General features: G+C 36.9%; 1 protein-coding gene across 2 annotated transcripts; it reads right to left on the bottom strand.

The window, feature by feature from the left end:
• Positions 1–1,580: 1,580 nt before the first annotated feature.
• LOC103435779 (probable LRR receptor-like serine/threonine-protein kinase At1g67720) lies at positions 1,581–7,942 on the bottom strand. Of its 2 annotated transcripts, none has more exons than XM_029090846.2 (15): positions 7,716–7,942; positions 6,867–7,395; positions 6,149–6,654; positions 5,835–5,967; positions 5,629–5,700; positions 5,446–5,514; positions 5,304–5,372; positions 4,444–4,512; positions 3,984–4,135; positions 3,649–3,887; positions 3,045–3,171; positions 2,907–2,975; positions 2,602–2,788; positions 2,171–2,306; positions 1,581–2,005 (listed from the first exon to the last, which is right to left on the bottom strand). In XM_029090846.2, exons 1-15 carry the CDS (start codon positions 7,780–7,782, stop codon positions 1,673–1,675), a joined length of 2,757 nt encoding a protein of 918 aa, XP_028946679.1. In that variant the 5' UTR covers positions 7,783–7,942; the 3' UTR covers positions 1,581–1,672. The 2 variants fall into 2 exon arrangements, with proteins under 2 accessions (XP_028946679.1, XP_028946678.1); XM_029090845.2 differs by having other exon boundaries at positions 6,867–7,398; positions 7,716–7,881.
• Positions 7,943–21,151: the final 13,209 nt, after the last annotated feature.

Genomic DNA, 21,151 nt, shown 5'->3' on the forward strand with positions numbered 1-21,151 from the left:
CATATTGATATTAGAGTTGTAAACTCGTTTTTATGTGCATTTCTCTTGTTTAAGAGTCTGCATCTTTGTTCTTTCTAGTGTCTATATTGTAGGCTGGTATTAGAACAAAAGTTTATAGGGTTTTCAAGCCTTTCCTCCATTCTTTTTATCCTAATTTTCTGTTCTTATTTCATTTTTTTTTTCGTTTCTCTGTTGCGCCCTGCATCATGTTGGCTGATGTTTGATCTCTCCCATAAGCACCATTGATCTTTCCCACAAAATGCATTTTTTTAATTCTCAAGGTAATAGATTCGGTGTGTGTGTGTGTGTGTGTATATATATATAAATACAATAGTGTATTTATTATAGATAAATTATATTATATATAATATGTATTATTTGGGTCGGATTCGGAAATATATACGGATCAAGGACTCCTATAGCCATATCTAAAACCATAACCGAATAATATTTCTGGTTTTTTTTCATATCTATAATATAACCGAATTCTTATCCCCAAATTCGTACCATTCGAACAATTATTCACGGTTATCAGGTTTAACGGTTTGAATTATCATCTCTACTTGCGACTTGCGACATGCGACTTGCGATTATGATTCTACAGTCAATTTGAATTATCAAGTAATATTGAAGGATCTTAAAAGTAATGAAAATATCAAAAGAGACGGTTCAAAATGGAAATATAATTAGCATTTCTCTTTATATTTTAGTTAAGCTTGTAATCACTAGCCGTGACATAAGGTATGAATATAGTATGTGAGTAATTTTATAATCATTTTTTTTCTTTGTACAAATTAAACATTGTAAATTACGAAAAAAAGAGTGTAGAGAGTACATTTGCTCTAGTCAGAGAAGCTTAAGCCTAATTATACTACCATTTGAAAATTATCACCCCGAAAAAGAAATTCAATAGTTAAAATTAAAGTATCATTCAATTATCATCGGTTTTCTTTTCAAGCTTTACGTTCATCTTGTTTCAATCATAAATTTTGATACCAAGGACCGTCATTGGTTGAATAACCACTCGAACGTCCTTGATCAACTAATCAAATGTGGTGAACTGGTTTTACTTTGATCCAAATATTGTTTGACCTTGCATCTACTTTTGAACTTTGCTAATAGATGACAAGAATAAATCAAATCAAATGCAAGACAAATGTTTCGGTCCTATTGCCGTGGAGTAAGAAGACATGGTCTTGAATTCTTGATGTTCAAAATGGCATTAATTTCCACATTTTATTTGGTGGTTTCAAGGCTCCCACGAACGCCCAACTCCTTGTGGCTTCGTGTTGCTTGGGACGACGGCTTGACCAGATGGTTGACTATGTTTTGAATGAGAGGGCATTGATTTTCGCTGTCAAGACTTGACTTGTTATATAAAAAACGAAGAAAGATTTGTCGTTTTACACCTTTTTTATTTGCTTAAATTGAAGGCTCCTATGAATCATGCATTGTTTATGCTTATTATTTGATATGGCAAACAGATCGTTTTTATCGTTTTTATGTCATGTTTGTTATTTTGACGAGTCGTGATTGTGGAGCCTAAAAGAATTCTAAAAATTCTAGAGGCGATATGTAAATTCTAGAGACAATACGTAAATTTTTATCTAAAATTACGATAGGAGATGAAAAAAAAAAACATATTTGTACGTCGTGTATGGCAACCGAATTACTATCGAGCAGTTGGCCGGGAGATAGACTCATCGATCGACAAGAAATTGTCATTTCTGCCAAGATCCAGGGAACCTGTGTTCAAGGAAGAATGGATTGAATTCTTTGATACATCTGAGGAACCTTCTCTTACTGCTGCAGCATCCCTTTCCACTGAGATTGCATCTTGGATTTCCTTGAGAACTTCTGAAATGGACGGCCTCATAAATCCGTGCGCTAGAACACACATTAGGGCTTTTTCGGCTATCTTCCACATTGACTGGATGTCGTATTCGCCATCCAGCGAGGGGTCGATTATTCCTTGAATGTTGCCATTCTCGATGTGTAATTTTGCCTGTGACAACCAATTTCACAGGTAAGAAAGGGAGCAACTCACAATGATGGTAATTCTAGGATTATGCCAATGTTTTACTTTCAGTATTAGTACTGATCAAAAGTTTACGGCAAGTGATCAAAAATTTCGAACACTTCATTGCAATGCAAAGCAAACTACACTTACCCATTGCACTATATTACGGCAGTTAACACCAAAGTTTTCATTAGAAATCGCTTCTTGACCTGATATCAGCTCAAGAAGAATGACACCGAAACTATAAACGTCACTCTTGTCTGTCAACTGCTGGGAGATGTAATACCTGAACACCAATGAGAACAAAGAAGTCATTTTAACACTCAGAAATATGGGGTAAAAAATGAAATTGTTAAACAGTGCTTATAACTATTGTGCCGTCACTACAAAACCTATCTCCTAAAGCGTTGACAGCTTATAACACAAATTAATTACTAACTGGAGCACTCTACCAAAGCCATTCAGCACTTAACAATCACATGACAACAAAGCAGTAACATATTTATTATTTAACTTATCTCAATGATGGCAGATTTGATCTCAACGAAAAACATAAACTTTTACGGAAAAGAAGGCCTTACTCGGGATCCAGATACCCTACAGTGCCCCGAACTTTGCTTGACACATGGGATGCTCCTTCTACTTCAAGTTTGGAAAGACCAAAATCTGAAACCTTTGCTCTCATGTGTTTGTCAATTAGAATGTTGCTGCTTTTCAAATCTCTATGAATGATAGCTGGAACACAGCCGGTGTGAAGGTATTCGATTCCTGAATAACCACGAGAAAGACCATGTATAAATTTAATATACTAAGGAAGAAGCACTTTTTGCTCCTGCTTAAATTGAAAAGAAGTAATAACTAACAAGAACTTTCTAGTGTGTTAGACCTTTTGCAGCATCTTCAGCAATCTCAAGGCGCTTGATCCAATTGATACTCTGTTCGTGTGTTAATGGGCCTACGAACAATTCAAAACTCGTTAGCCGTCCAAATTTCAATAGATTCCATCAACAAGAAGCAAGCTTACCATAAAGATGTTCCTTGAGAGTTCCATTATGCATGAACTCGTAGATCAGCATACTTCTTCCATCCTCTTGGCAATACCCAAGAAACTGTACCAGGTGTCTGTGATGTATCCTTGAAAGAAGAGTTACCTAGATGATATCGAAGCATGTGTCAGTCCACACATTTCCAAGTTTTGATGTCCACCAGTAATATATCAACCCAAAGAGACAGGATATGACAACAATTACGAAACCAAATTTCTTTTATGAATGCTCTTCAACACTAGAAGGGAGCAGCGCGGAAATTTTAAAAAGATTCATTTTTTCCATGGTTATGGATAATGCTCTTCAACACTAGATGAGAAATCTGTTACCCATTGGGTATGGTTATCGATAATCTCCGATCATTAATTTACGGTTATGGATATGATTAATTTTCGTGGTTATGGGGATGGATATAGCATTTCCGTCCCCAAACCGAACCGTTGCCATCCCTAAGTTCAATAAATAGAAAGATACAAACAGGCACACAGTAGCAAATAGACAGGGTTGAGCATCCTCAAAGAAAGAAAAAGCAACCTGAAATGTAAAAAAATGTAAAAGATGTCCAACAATACAAAAACTAACCTCATTTGAAAATTCTCGCTTTCCCTGGTAGGAATTACTCGTTAGAACTTTGACTGCAATTTCCTTTTCATCCTTCATTATACCGTAGTAAACAACTCCAAAACCTCCCGAACCTATTTTCTTCTCAAACTTTCTGGTAGCCTCTTCAATTTCGGAGTAAGAGAAGCAGTGTGCAGATTCTTTAGGAGCATCACTCTTAGAAGAATGTATTCCTTGCGCAGGTTGATTCCCAAGTTGGTCTGTAGCGAGTTAGAATGATGTCATTGCATTCAAGCAAACTGAAAATTAAGAGAAACAAAAACCATGTAAACCTCAATTTTGTTTCAGACTCATACCATGCTTGTATTTCTTCCTCCCCTTGCGTAAAAGTATGCAAGATACAATAGTAGCTATGACCAAGACAGCAGACCCAACTGATGTACCAATAATAATGTTATTGCGGCTCCCGCTTGTTTTCCCTTTCCGCAGATTAACATTTCCAGTGTAGCTGTCAGGAGACAACATAGACGAGCAAAGATAAATACATTGGTGTAAGTCCTAGACAAGGCCCCGATGATTAGAATAGAGAGAGCGAGAGATTTGATGAATCAAGATAAAGATGTACTTGGGTATACTTACAATATACAGGATGAAGGATATAATTTAAGACGTGTACTTACTCCAGGACACACCGATTTTTACTATAGACGAAGAAGATAAATATAAGGCAAGGTTTACACTGATTTTAAGCTCTAGAAATTACTTATGATTTTGTTCTTATGCTCTTCAGCTATATCTGCAAAAAGTGATACTCACTTCATATTAACCACTTTATCGAGAAGACTTGATGGCACAGTTCCGGTTAACATATTATTTTGCACATACCTGCAACATCAGATTCGCCAAGATTAAGATCTTATATAAAAAACAGCATGTCAGACATTGATTAGAAAAAATGAAAAATAAAAACAAAATGAGCAGCACAAAAAATTTCACGGGGTTACTTATTTTCCAAGTTCTGAATCATAATAATCATCTATTTTCTTTTTTATCAAATAGACACAGAATGTTTGGAGCAATGTATCTTAGACTATCTTTACATATGCAAATGTACAACTACAAAATTACCGTTAGACAACACATCCGAAAACTTAAACGATTAGGGAATGACCCAAAATGTAGTTCCCGCTAACATCTTATTTCATGTGTAGCCTCTTGTCCTTAGAGATGCAGATAGCGAGAGGTATAACTTATCAGACATGCTCCTTGCAATAAAAAAATAAGAAGAAACTGGGGAACGGAGGTCCTGAACCCAGGTATCAAGCAACCTGAACTTTAATACCATGATAGACAACTACTAGAGCCATAAACTTAAGTTATTAGGAATGGGACGGCAATATATAACATAGATTACAACACTGGCACCCACACATTGAAGGTCTTTTAAGCAGAAAAATTACTGAAGTCTGTTATTGTATAACTTGTGCCAGAAGCATGCGGCGGAAGCCACTTTTTATATACTATCCACTATTTCAGTAAAATCATTTAATTAAATGATAAAAATATACACAAAGAGGGCCACGTGACTCATTGCTTGAAAGAACAACTGCCACATAGTCTCACACATTTTTTCCTTCAATTTGAAGTAAACTACATGTGAGTTGCGGAACACTTACAGTTCCTTCAAACTTGGTAGGTTCGTGAAAGAGGAGAGTCCGCCCGTCAACTGATTGTTTTCAAGATGACTGTATAATGCAAAGCTATTTTATTAGTATTAGCTCTTTAAAAAGCATTGTTAGAATAAATGAGATCACTTACATAATCTTCAAGTCCACACATCCAGTGAAATCAGGTATTGTACCAGTCAGTGAGTTCCCGTCAAGCCATCTGTAATTGGAACACAAATATTAACAACGACACTATAAAGAACAAGTTTTATAAAACTAAATTTGAAAACACGCAATACCATTCAGAAATACAAGAATGCAAAATGAAACTTACAACTCTTCTAAACTGTTCAACTTTGTCAAGTCTGAAGGGATATTCCCAGTAATATTCTTACTAGATAATTTTCTGCCAAGCAAAGGGATACAAAAGCAGTTGTCAGCTCCGAACTATATACCTATGCACAAACAGAAGTAATTCATACAATAACTTTAACTAGAAAAATATAAGCTATACATTTTAACTATAAATATAAGCTCTACATTTTAACTATTCTTGGTTGTGGATCTGAGTTACACTCAACCCAAGACCATGATACTGGGAGGCATGGATCACCGCCTTCCAAAGTCCAATCTGCCGATGAGTAGTGTGAAACAAAACTAGAAATAACAGCTCCTGAAAATCATACAAACCAAGTATCACATATAACAGGAAAGATTCAAAAGATTTTTTTCAGGGAATGATGAACAAGGGCATGCGCTTAATAGCGGTAAATCGTGCAAAATTAGCAGTAAACATCATAGCATCAAGGGAGAAGAGAAGCCATAAGCCATCCAGATACTACTGGGGAACTTACCATCTTGAGAACCATCATTTATTTCCAGATATTTATTTATCTCCATTGCATTCAAGAGCGGTCCCCTGGAAGAATCGGCTGTTTTGGCAAATTTAAATGATAATACAAATGGAAAGGATAAGTTTGTTAACCCTGGTTCATAGAGACGATATTTTCCCTGAGCGTTTTCTTCAATATTAACAACAGCTTTGCTGAGTTCAGTATTTCCTGGAAGTACTAGCCTAAACTTTCTAGACTCATCTTCAGCTAAATCTTCAATTTCTGCTAAGTAGGTGCATGCCCATCCAAAACCAGGAAAACCATCCAGGTTCAACCGGTAAGTCAGTGTTCCATTTGTGCCAACTACAGCTGTCTGCATAACTTTTTCGGGTGGCCTGTCATCCCTATTAATGTCAATTGGCAACTTGGTTGACACTTTTTTGGTTCCAGCAGCAATGTCGACGAGGTAATTCGCTTTCTTGACAGAGTCTGATGTCCATATTCTATCGAAAGGGTCATCAGGATACCTGAAATTCACAGAATACTTATCCCTCAAAATCACAAATCTTTGTCAAAGCAAAAATAGTTCAGACTACAAACTTCCTAGCTCAGATATTCTATCTAAATCAGGGAATATTACAAAGTTTGATCTCACAGTAGTTTGGTACATACATTTGGACCAATACCTACTTCAAGAAGTAAGCTGTGAAGCCCTCCTAAGCAGATAAACTTAGCATACCTGACTGGTGCTTCATCATCTGCACCGAAATTAATCCTGGCAGAGACACTGAGATAGAACTGTTGCTCATACTCAGAATAGTACATGGAACCATTGAATTGTCGAAGCTCAAGAGTGGATATAAAAGGTTGTCCAGTCGTAGCATTGGATAAACATACACTGACAGTAGGACTCATCGCCAGAAATATAAGCTCGCGCATCTCCATCGTATTGGCATCCGAAATTACAATCGAAGACCAATGGGTTGCCCCAACAGAAATGTCAAATTTGGGATAAACGTTATTGCTGTCAAAGTTACCATACAAGAATGTCGCTCTTAGAAGGTACCTAGTCCTACTTGTGACATTCAATGTGTAACAATATTTTCTCGAATCCGCCGGAAAATGCCTCAACGTCGAGTACTGCTTCCTGGTCTCATTGGAAACAGCTATAGAGGACGTCTCACCGAAACTGAGCTGATCAGGAGACCACTTCACACCCAGATCATCAGTGAAAATTTCTTCACCTCCACAATCCAAACTCACAAACCCTGCTTCAAATTACACAAGGAAGGAACTTTATACAAGGAATTTGGACGAACTGAGTAAAACTAAAACATGGGTTTAATAAAAAAAAATTAGAAACTTGTAATCAATGACTGAATTCATTAAAACTTAAGCTAATTTGTCACTTCTAAAGTAATTTTCAGACAGTATAAGAACATAGTTATTCTAAAAACTAAGAAAACAAGCTAAAATTGTACTAAAAATTCATGCTCTTATTGGGCTTAAATCAGTTCAATAAAGAAAACACTGCAAAAAAAAAATCATGCAAGTAAAGTATAAAGATTCAGAAGAGAGAGAAGGGTACCTGGCATTTGAGCAGAGGAAGGGACGACGAGAAGGAGGAGAGAGAGAAGGAGAAGGGAAACCTCCATGGTGGTCTGAAAAGTTGGAAGAGAGATGGAGAGACCATAAAAATTGGCTCCGAGTAAAAACTCGAAAATGATCGTGAGTGTGGGTACGGAGAGATAGAGTTGCAAACTCACTGAGGGTATTAAAATAATTTGAAATTAAAGATGGAAAAGTGAATCCAACAAACAAACCCGAATAACTGAAGATAAAATATACTGACAACACAAGTTAAAGAGACAGATTTTTCCACATGGGGAACGGCGAATGGTTGGCCACGTGGGGCCCAGCGAAGGAGAGTTAGGGCTGGTTTGGTATTGCTGTGCTTTGAAAAAAAGCTGCTGTGAGAATAAGCAGCTGTGCTGTGAGAATAAGCGGCTGTGAAATAAATCAGCAGAGCGTTTGGTAAACTTTTTTGTAAAAGTGCTTTTGGAAAGAAAAGCAGTTTGATAGTGGGTCTTTTCATTAAAGGAGCACTGTAGCTCTGTGTGCTTTGAAAAAAAACCAGTTTTCCAAGGCTGCAAATAGCAGCTTCAGCTTTTTCCTTTGATTTCAGCTTATTCTCACAGCAGCTTCCAAAATAAGCTCTTTTTTTTTTTTTTTTTCAGTTTACCAAACACTTAAAACCCTCACAGCTTTTTTTCATAGGTGCTTTTTTTTAAGCACCTCACTCCCAAACTAGGTCTTAAAGTGCTCTTGTTGCGACTTGCGATTACAGACTAAAGACGGCAACGACTTGCGCCTTGGTCTGAAGACGAAAATGTTATAATTATTTCGTAATCACAAAAATTAATCATATTTATAAGAGTTAATTTTTGTTTACTATATTGAAGACGAAAATATTATAATTATTTCAAATTAAACGTATTCGAAATCATAATCAAATAGTAATTTTGGTTTTTTCATATCTAAGCTATAGCTGAATTTTTACCCTCAATTTCATACAATTCCGATGGTTATTTACAGTTATCAGATTTAACGGTTTGAATTGTCAATTTGAATTAAGGGAATTTTAACGAAAAACACCTGGTACTGTTCACTTTAACGAAAAACCACATTTTTACACTAAAAAGTCAATCCTGGTACTATTCACTTTACCCCTTATTTTGTCCTTATCATTAAAACTCAAAATTTTCAAGCCATTTTCATTAATTTTCCTTTGAATTAATGATTCTATAGTCAAAATTTTACCCCCAAATTCGTACCATTTCGACGATTATTGCGACGTGCAACTTACGATTATGATTCTATAGTCAATTTGAATTATCAAGTAATATTGAAAGATCCTAAAAGTAAAGAAAAGATCAAAAGAGACGGTTCCAAATGGAAATATATTTAGCATTTCTGGTTGCATAACCACCCGAACGTCCTTGACCAACAAATCAAATGTGGTGAATTGGTTTTACTTTGATCCAAAATTTTGCTTGACCTTGCATCTACTTTTGTACTTTGCTAATAAATCAAATCAAATGCAAGACAAATATTTTGGTCCTATCGGTGTGGAGTAAGACATGGTTTTGAATTCTTGATGTTCAAAAAGACATTAATTTCCGCATGTTATTTGGTGGCTCCAGGGCTCCTACGAAAGTGCAACTCCTTGTGGCTTCGCGTTGCCTGGGACGATGGCTTGACCAGATCGTTGACTGGGTTTTGTAAGAGAGGGCATTGGTTTTTGCCGTCACGACTTGACTTGCTACATAAAAAACCAAGAATGATTTGTCGTTTTACACCTTTTTTATTTGCTTAAATTGAAGGTTTCTATGAATCATGCATTGTTTATACTTATTATTAGACATGGCAAATGGCAAACGGATCGTATTTATCCTTTTTATGTTATGTTTGTTATTTTGACGAGTCATAATTGTGGATTCTAAAATAATCCCAAAAATTCTAGAGGCGATTGCCTAAACACTTACTCTTATTAAAGAAACTAACTTAAGCATCGGAAATCCATTAGCCTAACCCCCCCAGCACCTTGTGGGCTCATAAGGCTTGAGTCATTGATCAAATGTGTTGATTATTTTGCAGGTACATTTCCGTCAAAATTAGAGACGACAAAAATTTGCATCGTCAAAGCAAAAGAGCCCAATTTGATTCTATAATTTATTTATTTTTGCATATCAACCTGATTGGGACATTGACAAAAGTGACGCAAATCTGATGAAGTGCATCGACGTCGTGTTTAACTATCGTTTTCGAGAGTCGAAGTTTGATGTTGAATGTGATGCAGAGCGGCACGGAGTAGCTAGACCAGCGGACGATTAGAATGGTTTTTTTTTTATTAGTCTATTTATGGTTTATTAAATAATGACACTAAATTATTATTAATTTGGAAGAATAAAATAAATATTTTCAGTTAATCGCACAAGGGTTTATGCAACAAAACTGTTGTCGCTAAAACCTTCGCGGGACGAGATTTCGTCACGCAAAAACACTGTGAAACAATCAGTTAGCGTTTAAGGCATTGTATTTACTGCGTATTACCACTTAATTACGCGATGAAATTATGGTCGCCCATAACGTTGAGGAACGAAACTTCATCGCGCAAAGTGATGGTCGGTGGCATTAAAGTAGTGGTATTTATTGCATATTTATTTTGTACTTTGTGCGACGAACGTTTTGTCGCTCAAAGGTTATGCGCAACGAAGGCTTCGTCTAGTAAAGTGTTACGTGTTCTTCATAAGCACATATTGTTTTGTAGTTTTCTTCACATTGTTTTGTACATCTGATGACCGATAATAGGGATAGTAAGAGAGCGGCAGTCCGGGATCGAATGGTGGAAAGAAACAGCATGCCCCCAGGCCCCATGATATGACGTAATATGTGGAGTTTGCACATTCGATTCGTTTAGCAATGCAGAACAATTATCCTACTGCTGAGTGGCGCTCTTGGAAATTTGTGCCCGAGGACGTGAAGAAGGCGGTTATGGATCAACTATTAGTAAGTGTGACAAATGTTGAAAATAATTGATTTTGTGAAATTATTTTTTTATATGTTGTAAATAATTATTTGCATATATGTGTAACAGTGTAACTATACTCTTGATGATTCGAACGAAGAGTTGATGAAGTTGATAGATAAGGTGTTGAAGAGGGGTTACAAGCAGTGTCGTTATGACGTGAAGTGGAATGAAGGACCAGCGGAGTAGTTTTAAATTTATATTTTTAAGGACAATATTTATTTTTAAGGTTTTATTTTAAGTTAAGTATTTGGACTTAATTAATTAGCCTTTAATTCATGTTTTGTTGTTTAAATAATTGAATTGGTTAATTTACATTATTTAAGTTTTCTATTATTTTTAGAATAAATATTATAATTAAATAAGTCTTTGTAATTATGAAATTTATGTAAATATAGATTATAAAGATCTATGTTTACGTAAATTTCATAATTATAATCAATTACGTATCTGTTCGTCGCTAAACATTTTGCGCGACGAAATATTCGACGCAATAAGTACGTGCGACAAATTACTTATTTGTCCTGCCTATTTCCTTCTGTGACGAAGTGTTCATCGCGTAAAAGCAGCAAAAAAAAAAGCGGTTAAATTTACCGCTAAATTTCGAGTTTATACGTTTTGAGCGACAAAATGTTTGTTGCGTAAGGGTGAAATCAAAGGGCGACGACGTTGGATTTTTACACGACAAAGCTTTCGTCAAGCAAGATTTTTACTCTAGATGGTCAGTTTTCTGAGTCAGAGGATTCAATGTTATTGAAGAGAATTCGGTTTTGCACGACGAAGCTTTCGTCACACAAGGTGGCCAAGGTTCCTATAAATAACTAGTTTCAGTTTCCATATTTCTCAAACTTTTTTTCCAGATTATAATTCCAATTGTTATTCAAACTTAAGCACAATGGCTGACTCAGGTGCTTCTTCATCGAAGAGGATGGAAGGCAAGAATTTCGGAAAAGGTAATACCCACTAAATTAATTATGTGTTTTCTATACATTTTATACTTTGCATTATTATTTTTAATATAAATTTTTTTAATAGACAAGAAAAAAAAAAGAGCTGCGCTCGTGGTCTGATACAGTTTTGGAGGGAGCCGCTACCAAATCAATTATGAAGAATTGATGGGAATTCAGAAGTCAGATATGCGCAACAAGTTTATGCACGATGTGTGGGTATTAGTGCGTGATAGATGAAGTGCGAATTGGGAGTCTTGGAGAGCCGTCCTCGAGGAGATAAAGACGCACTTGGTCGATGAGTTAGAGCCTGATTGGGACATTGACCAAAGTGACCCAAATTTGATGAAGTGCATCGACAACATATTCAAATCATCTTTCCAGGAGTGGAAGTTTTATGTTGAATGTGAGACAAAACTGAACTAAATACCAGAACCACCAATGGCGAAATAGAATTTTATTTATGTTTTTCTTTTATGTTTAATTAAATAATAACATTTGAGTTTTAATTTTTTATTTATGAACTTTATTTTTTAATATGCAATTTTTAAGTTTTTGTTGAATAAAATATTATTGTAATAAATGATTATATTAATTAAATATGCATGAATGTTTAACTAATTTAAACATTTGTAGATTTGTTCGGGTTTAATGCTTTGTTTATTAAGTGTGTATGTGATTTAAAATGAATAAAGTAATAAATGAAAAAAAGTATTTTAAAACTAAAAAAAAAAAAAGAAAAAAACAAATAGCGACGAAATTACTTTTTTGTCGCTCAAAGTGGAATTGTGTGACGCTACACTGTCATCGCATAAAGGTTATCAGAAAACGTGGGACTAGCCATGAGTTGGTGCCAAAACGTGGATTTTTACGCGACGAATGTTTTGTCGCGCATGGTGGGTAAAAAAAAAGCGGTAAAGGAGAACAGATTTGGCGACATGTATTCGAATATACAGATTTTGAGGGACAAATGCTTCGTCGCACAAGAGTGTGAAATTTAATTTAGCTTCCCAGGCGCAGAGAGGCAGAAATTGCAAATTCCTTGCAGCTCTGCCTCTCCTTCCTCATCTCACTGTCTTTCCTCCTCCCTTAGCTTGAACACTCGATCTCGTGCTCCCGCTCTTCATCACCTATATATCATTTGGTAAGCAAATTTGTTTTCAATATTTTTTTTGAAAATTACACAATGGAACTAACAAAATTAAATTTGTTGTGTGTAGGTATTTTTTTAACGACTATCGACGAGGAACACATTAGGAGGTATATTTTCTTTGATTATTTCATTTACATTAAATGTAGTTTTTTATTTGTTTTTTTAGCATTTATGTGATACAATTTATTTATATACAAACATTTTGGTACGAAGTTAAGTATCAACTTCGTACGTTATTTACATGAAAACTTAGTTTTCCGTTTGAGAATTAGTTGGATTTCACGCATGGATGCAAAAGCATGACTGCGGTCCGTTTAATTCTTGAATTGTCCTAATTTTTGGACAGTTTGGGATTAAACAGTTATGTGTCCTAGTTTGCGGTGCACCGACTAGATTTCGATAAGGAGAAATTTGGTAGCATGTCTGTGCATTCTTCGAGTGCTACGTACATATTTAGTGCATATGTGCTGCACTTGAAGAACTGCATGGATATGCTACCAAATTTTTTCAATGTTGAAATCTAATCTGATAGAGTCATAAAATACGACATGTAGTCATGCATTCCCAAATGGGATAAGACCCTTATTGGAGGCATAAGGTGGCATGTTATAATTGAAGTGTTTGTAACCATTGTGATTTTGTTTTTTTTTTTTTGCAGACGATATAGATAGACAGTGGATACAGAATCCTAACAGATGTGTAGACGAATACTTGGATGGAATAAATCAATTCTTTGATTTCGCAATGGCACACAACTAGGGTTCACTTCTAATCCGATGTCCGTGTAGGAGCTGTAACAATTAAATGGTTGAGTATTATGAAAATGTTCGATACCATTTAGTATGACATGGTATGATGGAGACGTATACCACTTGGAATCATTATGGGGAACGACTAGTACATCCTTCATCTTCACATGTGACCCCATTAGTTGAGGCAGTTAAATCTTATGTTGATCTAAACAAACAAATTATGGATATCCCAGATGATGCTTTTCCAGACGCCTCGACCAATTTTGATCAGGAAGAGGGAGATGACGTCCCTCAAAGCATGGATAGTGGAGCATTTAAAAATTATGAAAAACTACTAAAAAGTGCAAAATAAGAATTATACTCCGGTTGCAAGGATTTTTCGGTACTGACGGTTATTGTGGAGCTGATGCATGGAAAAAAAAAATTTGTATGTCCAATCAGTGCTTTGATTATTTTTTAGGCCTTTTCAAGGTGATGCTTCCAAAGGACAATTGTTTGCCTAAAGATCACAAAAGTGCAAAGAAGGTGATGAATGGTCTGGGATTAGGCTATGAAAAAATTCACGCCTGTAAAAAATAATTGTGTATTGTTCTATAAGGAGAATGAAACGCAAGATAAATGCCCTATATGCAAAGAGTCGAGGTTTAACATGACAGCTCAAAACAGAACGACCCATAAAAACTTATGCGTTATCTTCCAATAAAGCTTAGGCTTCAGAGTTTTATATGTTGACGCATACTGCTAGCGACATGATATGGCATATGGACAGACAGGTGGATGACGATTTGATGAGGCATTTAGCTGATGGTGAGGCATGGAAAAAGTTTGATTGTTTGTACCCCGATTTTGCTCGAGAGCTGTGGAACGTAAGATTGGGGCTGGCCATATACGAATTTAATTCGTTCGGTGTATTAAACCTAAACCACAGCACTTGGCCAATCTTTGCAATTCCGTACAATTTGCCACCTTGGAAATGCATGAAGAAAGAATATATGATGATGACTATGTTGATAACCAAGGATCCGGGCAAGTCTATTGATGTTTATTTGTGGCCGTTGGTCGATGAGCTAAAAGATTTATGGGAAAACAGAGTTCTGACATACGATAAAGCAACTGGGCAGATGTTCACCTTGCAAACATTAGTAATATGGACTATAAATGATTTTCTTGCGTGTGCTATGATGTCTAGGTGGAGTACTAAGGGTTATTTGGCATACCCAGTTTGCAAGGAAAACACAACGTCTTATTGGCACGCCGGGAAAGTTTGTTACCTAAGACATCGTAGATTGTTGCTGTGGGACCACGAGTGGCTTTAGAATGAAATAACATTCTTCGACGGAACAGAGATTCAACCAAACTTAGATAATGGTTCGAAGAAAATATTTTATCGCACTTGAATTGTTTGGATTTTAGTCCATTTGGCAAATCGGTAAATAAGACCAGACCAGACACCCATATAAACTTGACACACGAGTATGTTATTTGAGCTGCTGTACTGGTCCAAGTTGAAACTGCGCCACAACCTCGATGTTATGCATGTTGAGAAAAATGTGTTTGATACACTGGTTGGAACTATATTAGACATTAAGGGAAAGACAAAGGACACAATCAAAGCTCGCATCGATTTGGAACAATTAGGAATAAGGCCACGTTTATGGATGACGAGGGAAGGTGAGATAGCCAAAAAGGGGCTACCTTCTTTTTTAGTAAAACCGAAGAAGAAGAAAGAGTTTTTAAAGTTTCTATCCTCCGTAAAGTTTCTAGATGGGTACGCTTCAAATATCGGATGATGTGCAGACGTAGATGGGGGCAAATATTCTAGGCTGAAGACTCACGATTGTCATGTCATACTGCAACGCCTGCTTCCGATTGGTGTTCGACACCTATTGCCAGAAGATGTGGACAAATTCTATTGTTGGCGAGATTTTTTTTGTCACTTATATGCTAGGATGTTGTAAAAGTTTGATGTACAACAGTTACACACTAACATTGTCGAAGTCCTTTGCAAGTTTGAATAAATATTTCCTCCTTCTTTCTTCACAAGCATGATCCACGTGATGATTCACTTGCTAGATGAGGCATTACTTGCCAGACTCGTCAACTATCAATGGATGTATCCAATCGAAAGGTATAAAGTCCTTAGTCATTAATTAATTTGTGATCAATTGACAATTTAACTTATTTGAATCATCACAATTTTATTTTTGCAGATTACTGGGTGAGTTAAAGAAGTGAGTAAGGAACAGAGCCCGAATGATTAATTGTGGAGGCTTAGGTGGCATTTGAGATGAATACGTTTTGTGCTATGTACTTACAAGATGTTGAGACGGTGTTCAATTGACCACATCGTAATAATGACAGTGGTGTGAGAAGGCAAAAACTATATATGTTTGCCCAAATTGCACGACCATTTGGCAAACTAGTACCAGGCGATTCGTTCACTGAAAGAGACATACAAGTAGCTCATTGGTTCGTACTTATCAATTGCGACAATATAATTGAGTACCTGGATGAGCATAAAGAGTTGATAAAGGGGGAACATCATTTGCATTTATATGTCGTGAAGCACCGTGACCTGTTTCCTCGTTGGTTTTGCGAACAAGCAAGTTGTTTAGGTTTTTTTGTTGGTTTTGTCCTAAAATATAATTGCATGTTAGTTGTCTTAAATTTTGGTAAAACGAACATGTCAATTTTTGGTATAAATTAGGTGAAAAAACTGAAGGAAACCAATTATCCCTTATATACTGATGAATTATACAACTTGGCTATTAAACCTTTAAGCGCGGAACTGTACTCAGGGTGTCATGTGAATGACATAAAATTTTTAGGAGTTGAGTGTGATGATAAGCTTTGTACTAAAAATTGCAGTGTACATGTCCCAGGAGCAGGAGATATTGCAGACATTGATTTCTATGGCAAACTAACAAGTGTGGTCCAATTGCTTTACAAAGATCGTTGCCAAGTCATCATTTTTAAGTGTCGTTGGTTCGACACGAACCCTAGTAAGAATTAGAGTGTCAAACCGAACGATGGTTTACCATCGGTAAACACTACCCAATGTTCATACAATGAAGACCTGTACATTTTGGCAACTATGGCTAAGCAAATTTTCTACATCAATGATCCAAAAGCTGGGAGGGGATGACACGCCCCGATCCCGATGTCTTTGGGACATCAGGATGGTTACATGCTGGCCGACATCCAAGGGGTGACGAAAGCCATTTAATTTAAGTAAAAGCTCATAAATAAGCTAAAACAGGCAAAAGGAACTAGTAACACAATACTAAAGTTCAACTGCTAATTAATAAAATTATGGTCAAACACGTAATGTCAGAGCATACGTCTATTACAGAGTACAAACAGAATTTAATATAGAGATGTGCTATATTACAATAGATGTCGAAGCGGAGGAAATATAACACTGGATCACTAGTAGGGAAATGCCTCGTAGCTTAAATCGTAATCCTCGTTCGTAGGTCCTGAAGGGGGTGCAAAACAAACATGAGTGAACCAATTTGATATAAATATAATAAAACAGTTATTAATATACTAACCTCCAGATTTATGAAAACACATATATAATGAAAAACATACGTTTTCCGAAACCTAGCATGATGTGCAGTATCTCAAATTCATAACTTGTATAAGTAATAAACACTAGTGATTTGTCCGATAACCCCCAGGTTCCATGCCGGCTCCCCGTCTCTGAGCAGACAGTCAGAGGAAACTTCACTACAGGCCCCTTGCCGGCTCCCCGTCCCTGTGCTAAATAGCCAGAGGAAACACACTCCAGGCCCTAAGCCAACACCAAACCGTTGCCCGGGACGGACTGGAATCTATCCTTACGTCCCGTAGCAGAAAAGACCACAAGGTAAGTACAAAACCATTGAACATATCTATATTGAAAAGTAACTTCATAGTATAAAGTCATCCATCATCTATACTATAAAGAGGTGTTCTAAACATGTTCTAAATATCATATCGTCATCCATCAGCTATTCTATAAGAACATGGGTTATAGGAAAAATAGTAATAATTCAATCTAGCCTCAGTAAGCATATTATCTCATAAAGTACTTCATAAAACATAAGTATTAAATCATGTTTTTCATGTATGCATTTCTATTATTAAAACATGCTTTTGAAGGGGTCCACTCACCGTACACTGATGGTGCAACGCTTTACCAAAAAGGTATAACGGAATCATCGTTAATAATTGCACCTATTCACATAAAAGAGTACCTTTAGTCAAACTCTATTCAAACTATTGAATTTGGGAAAACAAACTTCAAAAACGGGTCTAGGATGTCGAAATTAACCTAGGAGAGGTCTTGGACGAACCCCAAAAAGTCAACGTTGACTGTTGACCGGTCAACGTCAAAGTCAACTCTAACAGTTGACCAAGTCAACGCTGACCGTTGACTGAGTCAACAGTCAAAGTCAACTGGTCAAAGGTCAAAGTCAGACTGGGCTTGGATTGGGTTGGGCTGAAAAGGCCTTAGGGGTTTTGGGCTTAAACTAAGGTTAAAAGGTTTAAAGGGAAAAAGGAAAATGGCCTAAAGGGCCCTAATTAATTATAACAAAACCTAAATAGGTTTTGGGTTGTATTAGTGGGGTACGGGCCCTAATCCTAATGGCCCGAAGGCCTTTTGGGTCTTAACAATTAACAAATAAATAAAAACAATAAAAAGGAAATGAGTTTGAGGAGTTGGGTTAGCTTCAACAGCTCCAGCCGACCACCAAACACAACCCTAGACCTCGATCTAGGTACCAAAACGAAGAGCAAGACGAGGGGAGTATTTTTATACCTTTCCTTTCGCCTTGGAACGGCCGGAGATGGTCGGAATCTCCCTCGACACCCTCGGTTCGCCGGAAATGGGTGTTCCTACACCCGAGTTCGATTCGTCCTAAAACCTCCAAAATCATGCAATATAACCCAATTAAAACTCATTCCAGCATGAATTTAGGACAGAAGATAGGTAAATCGAGGCTTACCTAACCGAAGAAATAGAGAAGCTTCGCCAGAGTTCCTTTTCGGGTTTCTGGGTTCGTCCACGTAGCACGGGGAAGAGGGAGAGAAAAGGATGAGGAATTGATAATGGCGATGGCTTATTCGAGCATGCGTGTCTCTGCGTGCATGCATGATTTATCTAAAGAGAGGGAGAGAAATGAGAGAAATCCGAGAGGGAGAGAGACGGGACAGACAGAAAAGAAGAAGAAGAATGAAGGGGTTCACAAGGGGGGATAGAAAGAGAAGTGAGGGGAGTGAAAGGGGTGTTGCCACGTGGTAGATTTAGAAAGAAAGGAATCCAATGCTTAGATCCTGATAGGGTAATCAAAATAGGACCAAAATGATATATTTAAAACATTTTGGGGTAATTACACAATTATATTTTTATAAATAGGGGTGGGTGTTACAGGGGATAGAAAGTTGTTCAGAGGATTAATCACATAAGGGTGTATGATATTCTGGACCGAAATCCTGATGACAACGACGATGACGAAAACTTTGCCGATCAACTCCTCAAAACTTCGACACAAATTGATGTAGAAACACTTCGGGATACTAATATTGTCCAAGAACCATTTCAAGTAATTGGAGGTCCTTAAATCGAAATTCCTATAAACTCAATTACAATTGATCTTGGAAGTCTCACAAGATACAATCCACCTGAGGGCGCAAATGATGTTGTTGATGTACCAACAGATGAGGATGAATGGGAGACTAAAAGTGATCAAAGGAAGATATTGATATTTATTGTACTGAGGATGATGATTAAGGACTTTTGACTTATATGCAATGCAATTAAGTGTATTTAATTTTTTGTATATAAACAAATTTTAATTTATTAAATTTGTAATTGGATAAAGGATTTAAAAAAACAAATTAAAGTCAATTCAAAGCGACGAACACTAGAAAGTCATCGCGCATAACGTAATAGCGCAACGAAAACAAGAAAATTATTCGCTCAAGGTAGGTTTGTGTGATGCAAAGGACACATTCGTCACATTTGGTGGTTTGCGTGACGCAACAAGTTCAATTCGTCGCACAAGGTCTTCAAAATTTCCCAAAATCAAAATATGGGCGCCTTTTTTTTAAATGTTCATTAAACATTGGGCGACAAATGAGGGTGAATCGTCGTGCAATGCCGTATGATGCGATGAATGGGATAACTTCGTCTCTACAGGTCCTTCAAAATTCCCAAATTAAAATGTAGGCGCCTTTTTTTTTTAAATTTTCATTAAATATTGCGTGACAAAATGTGCTATATTTTTCGCGCTTTTTACTTATACGCGACAAATATTTTTCTTTTGTCGCACATTGTTCTCAAATTAACCAAAGATAGGGTGGGTTTTTTTTTTAAAAAAAAAAATTCATTAAAACTGAGCGACAAATGTGTTTGTCACGCAAAGGCCTTTGCATTATTAGTCCCAAAGAGCCTTTCTTTCTCTCATTTTCCAGAACCTTTATCTCCTTATCAAACTCTCTCACTCTAACCGTCTTTCTCACTCAAACTCTATGTTCCTCCAACTCTCTCTCCCTACAACACTCTCTCCCTACAACTCTCTCTCCCCTCGAACTCTCTTTCTATCTCCCTGCAACTCTCTCTCTCTCGCTTGCTACAACTCTGTTTCACGCGAACTATCTCTCTCTCAACTTTGAGGTAATTCGTTTTTTTTTTCATTTGTTAATTATTTTAGATGTATGGTTTTTGTGGATTGATTACATATTAGGGTACTAGGCATTAGGGGTTACAGATTTAGGGATTTAGTTTTTATCTCATTTTGGGGATTTAGGGTTTATCTCAATTTGGGGATTTATGGATTTCAAAATTGGGGATTTAGGGATTTTAGAAATAGGAAATTTAGGGATTTCAAAATTTGGGGAGTAGGGTTCGGTTGGGCGTCGGGGATGGGTGGTGGGGGGGTCGCCATTGGGTTGGGGTGGCGGTGCCTGAGTCATCGAGGGTTGCGTAGGGGTGGCACGAGGATGGGTGGTGCAGGATGAGGGTTGGGTAGGGTTAAAATTTTATATTTCATAATTTTTATGCAAATTTCATTTAATTTTCAATTTATTCAATTTGTTAATATGTTAACGAATTCCATTTAACTCCGTAGTGTAAGTTTATCTTACATTGCCGGTCCCAAGCCCGGATAAAGGAGGAGGGGGAGGGCGTCAGGTAGTCGACAGCCGGCACTTCATGATTACGTCGAATCCTTATGAAAATGAATCCAGAACGAAATCGCGCTAAAGCTAAGGCGTCACCCGTAAGTGGCGCGCTGTGTGGCCCGAGCACAGTGATAAGTGAGCAAGGGTCGCTGTATCTCCATCGGCACCCGGATGCAGTGTTAAATGAGCAAGGGGGCTATAGAAACTTCTTTTCGAACGACTCCACTCAAAGTTGTTTGGGAGCATATGCTCCTATCAACTTTACACGGGACACACAAAAGAAGTACTTTGATCCTATTAGACGGGGAATGGTGAAGAAGCTAGGATAGAAGGGTAGAGTTCAAGAGAGCAAAATGCGTTTAGGAACGTGGAATATAGGAACCTTGACGGGAAAATCTATGGAAGTAGTAGAAG

This window comes from Malus domestica, chromosome 12, assembly GCF_042453785.1.
Source record: "Malus domestica chromosome 12, GDT2T_hap1".
NCBI lineage: Eukaryota > Viridiplantae > Streptophyta > Magnoliopsida > Rosales > Rosaceae > Malus > Malus domestica.

Excerpts from the sequence above, each read along its gene's own strand:
- LOC103435779 (XM_029090845.2), bottom strand. The coding sequence starts at position 7,782 with ATGGAGGTTTCCCTTCTCCTTCTCTCTCTCCTCCTTCTCGTCGTCCCT. Across the intron at positions 6,655-6,866 it reads GATGATGAAGCACCAGTCAG|GTATCCTGATGACCCTTTCG; the intron begins GTATGCTAAGTT and ends TGTGAATTTCAG. Across the intron at positions 3,888-3,983 it reads GAGGAAGAAATACAAGCATG|ACCAACTTGGGAATCAACCT; the intron begins GTATGAGTCTGA and ends AACTCGCTACAG.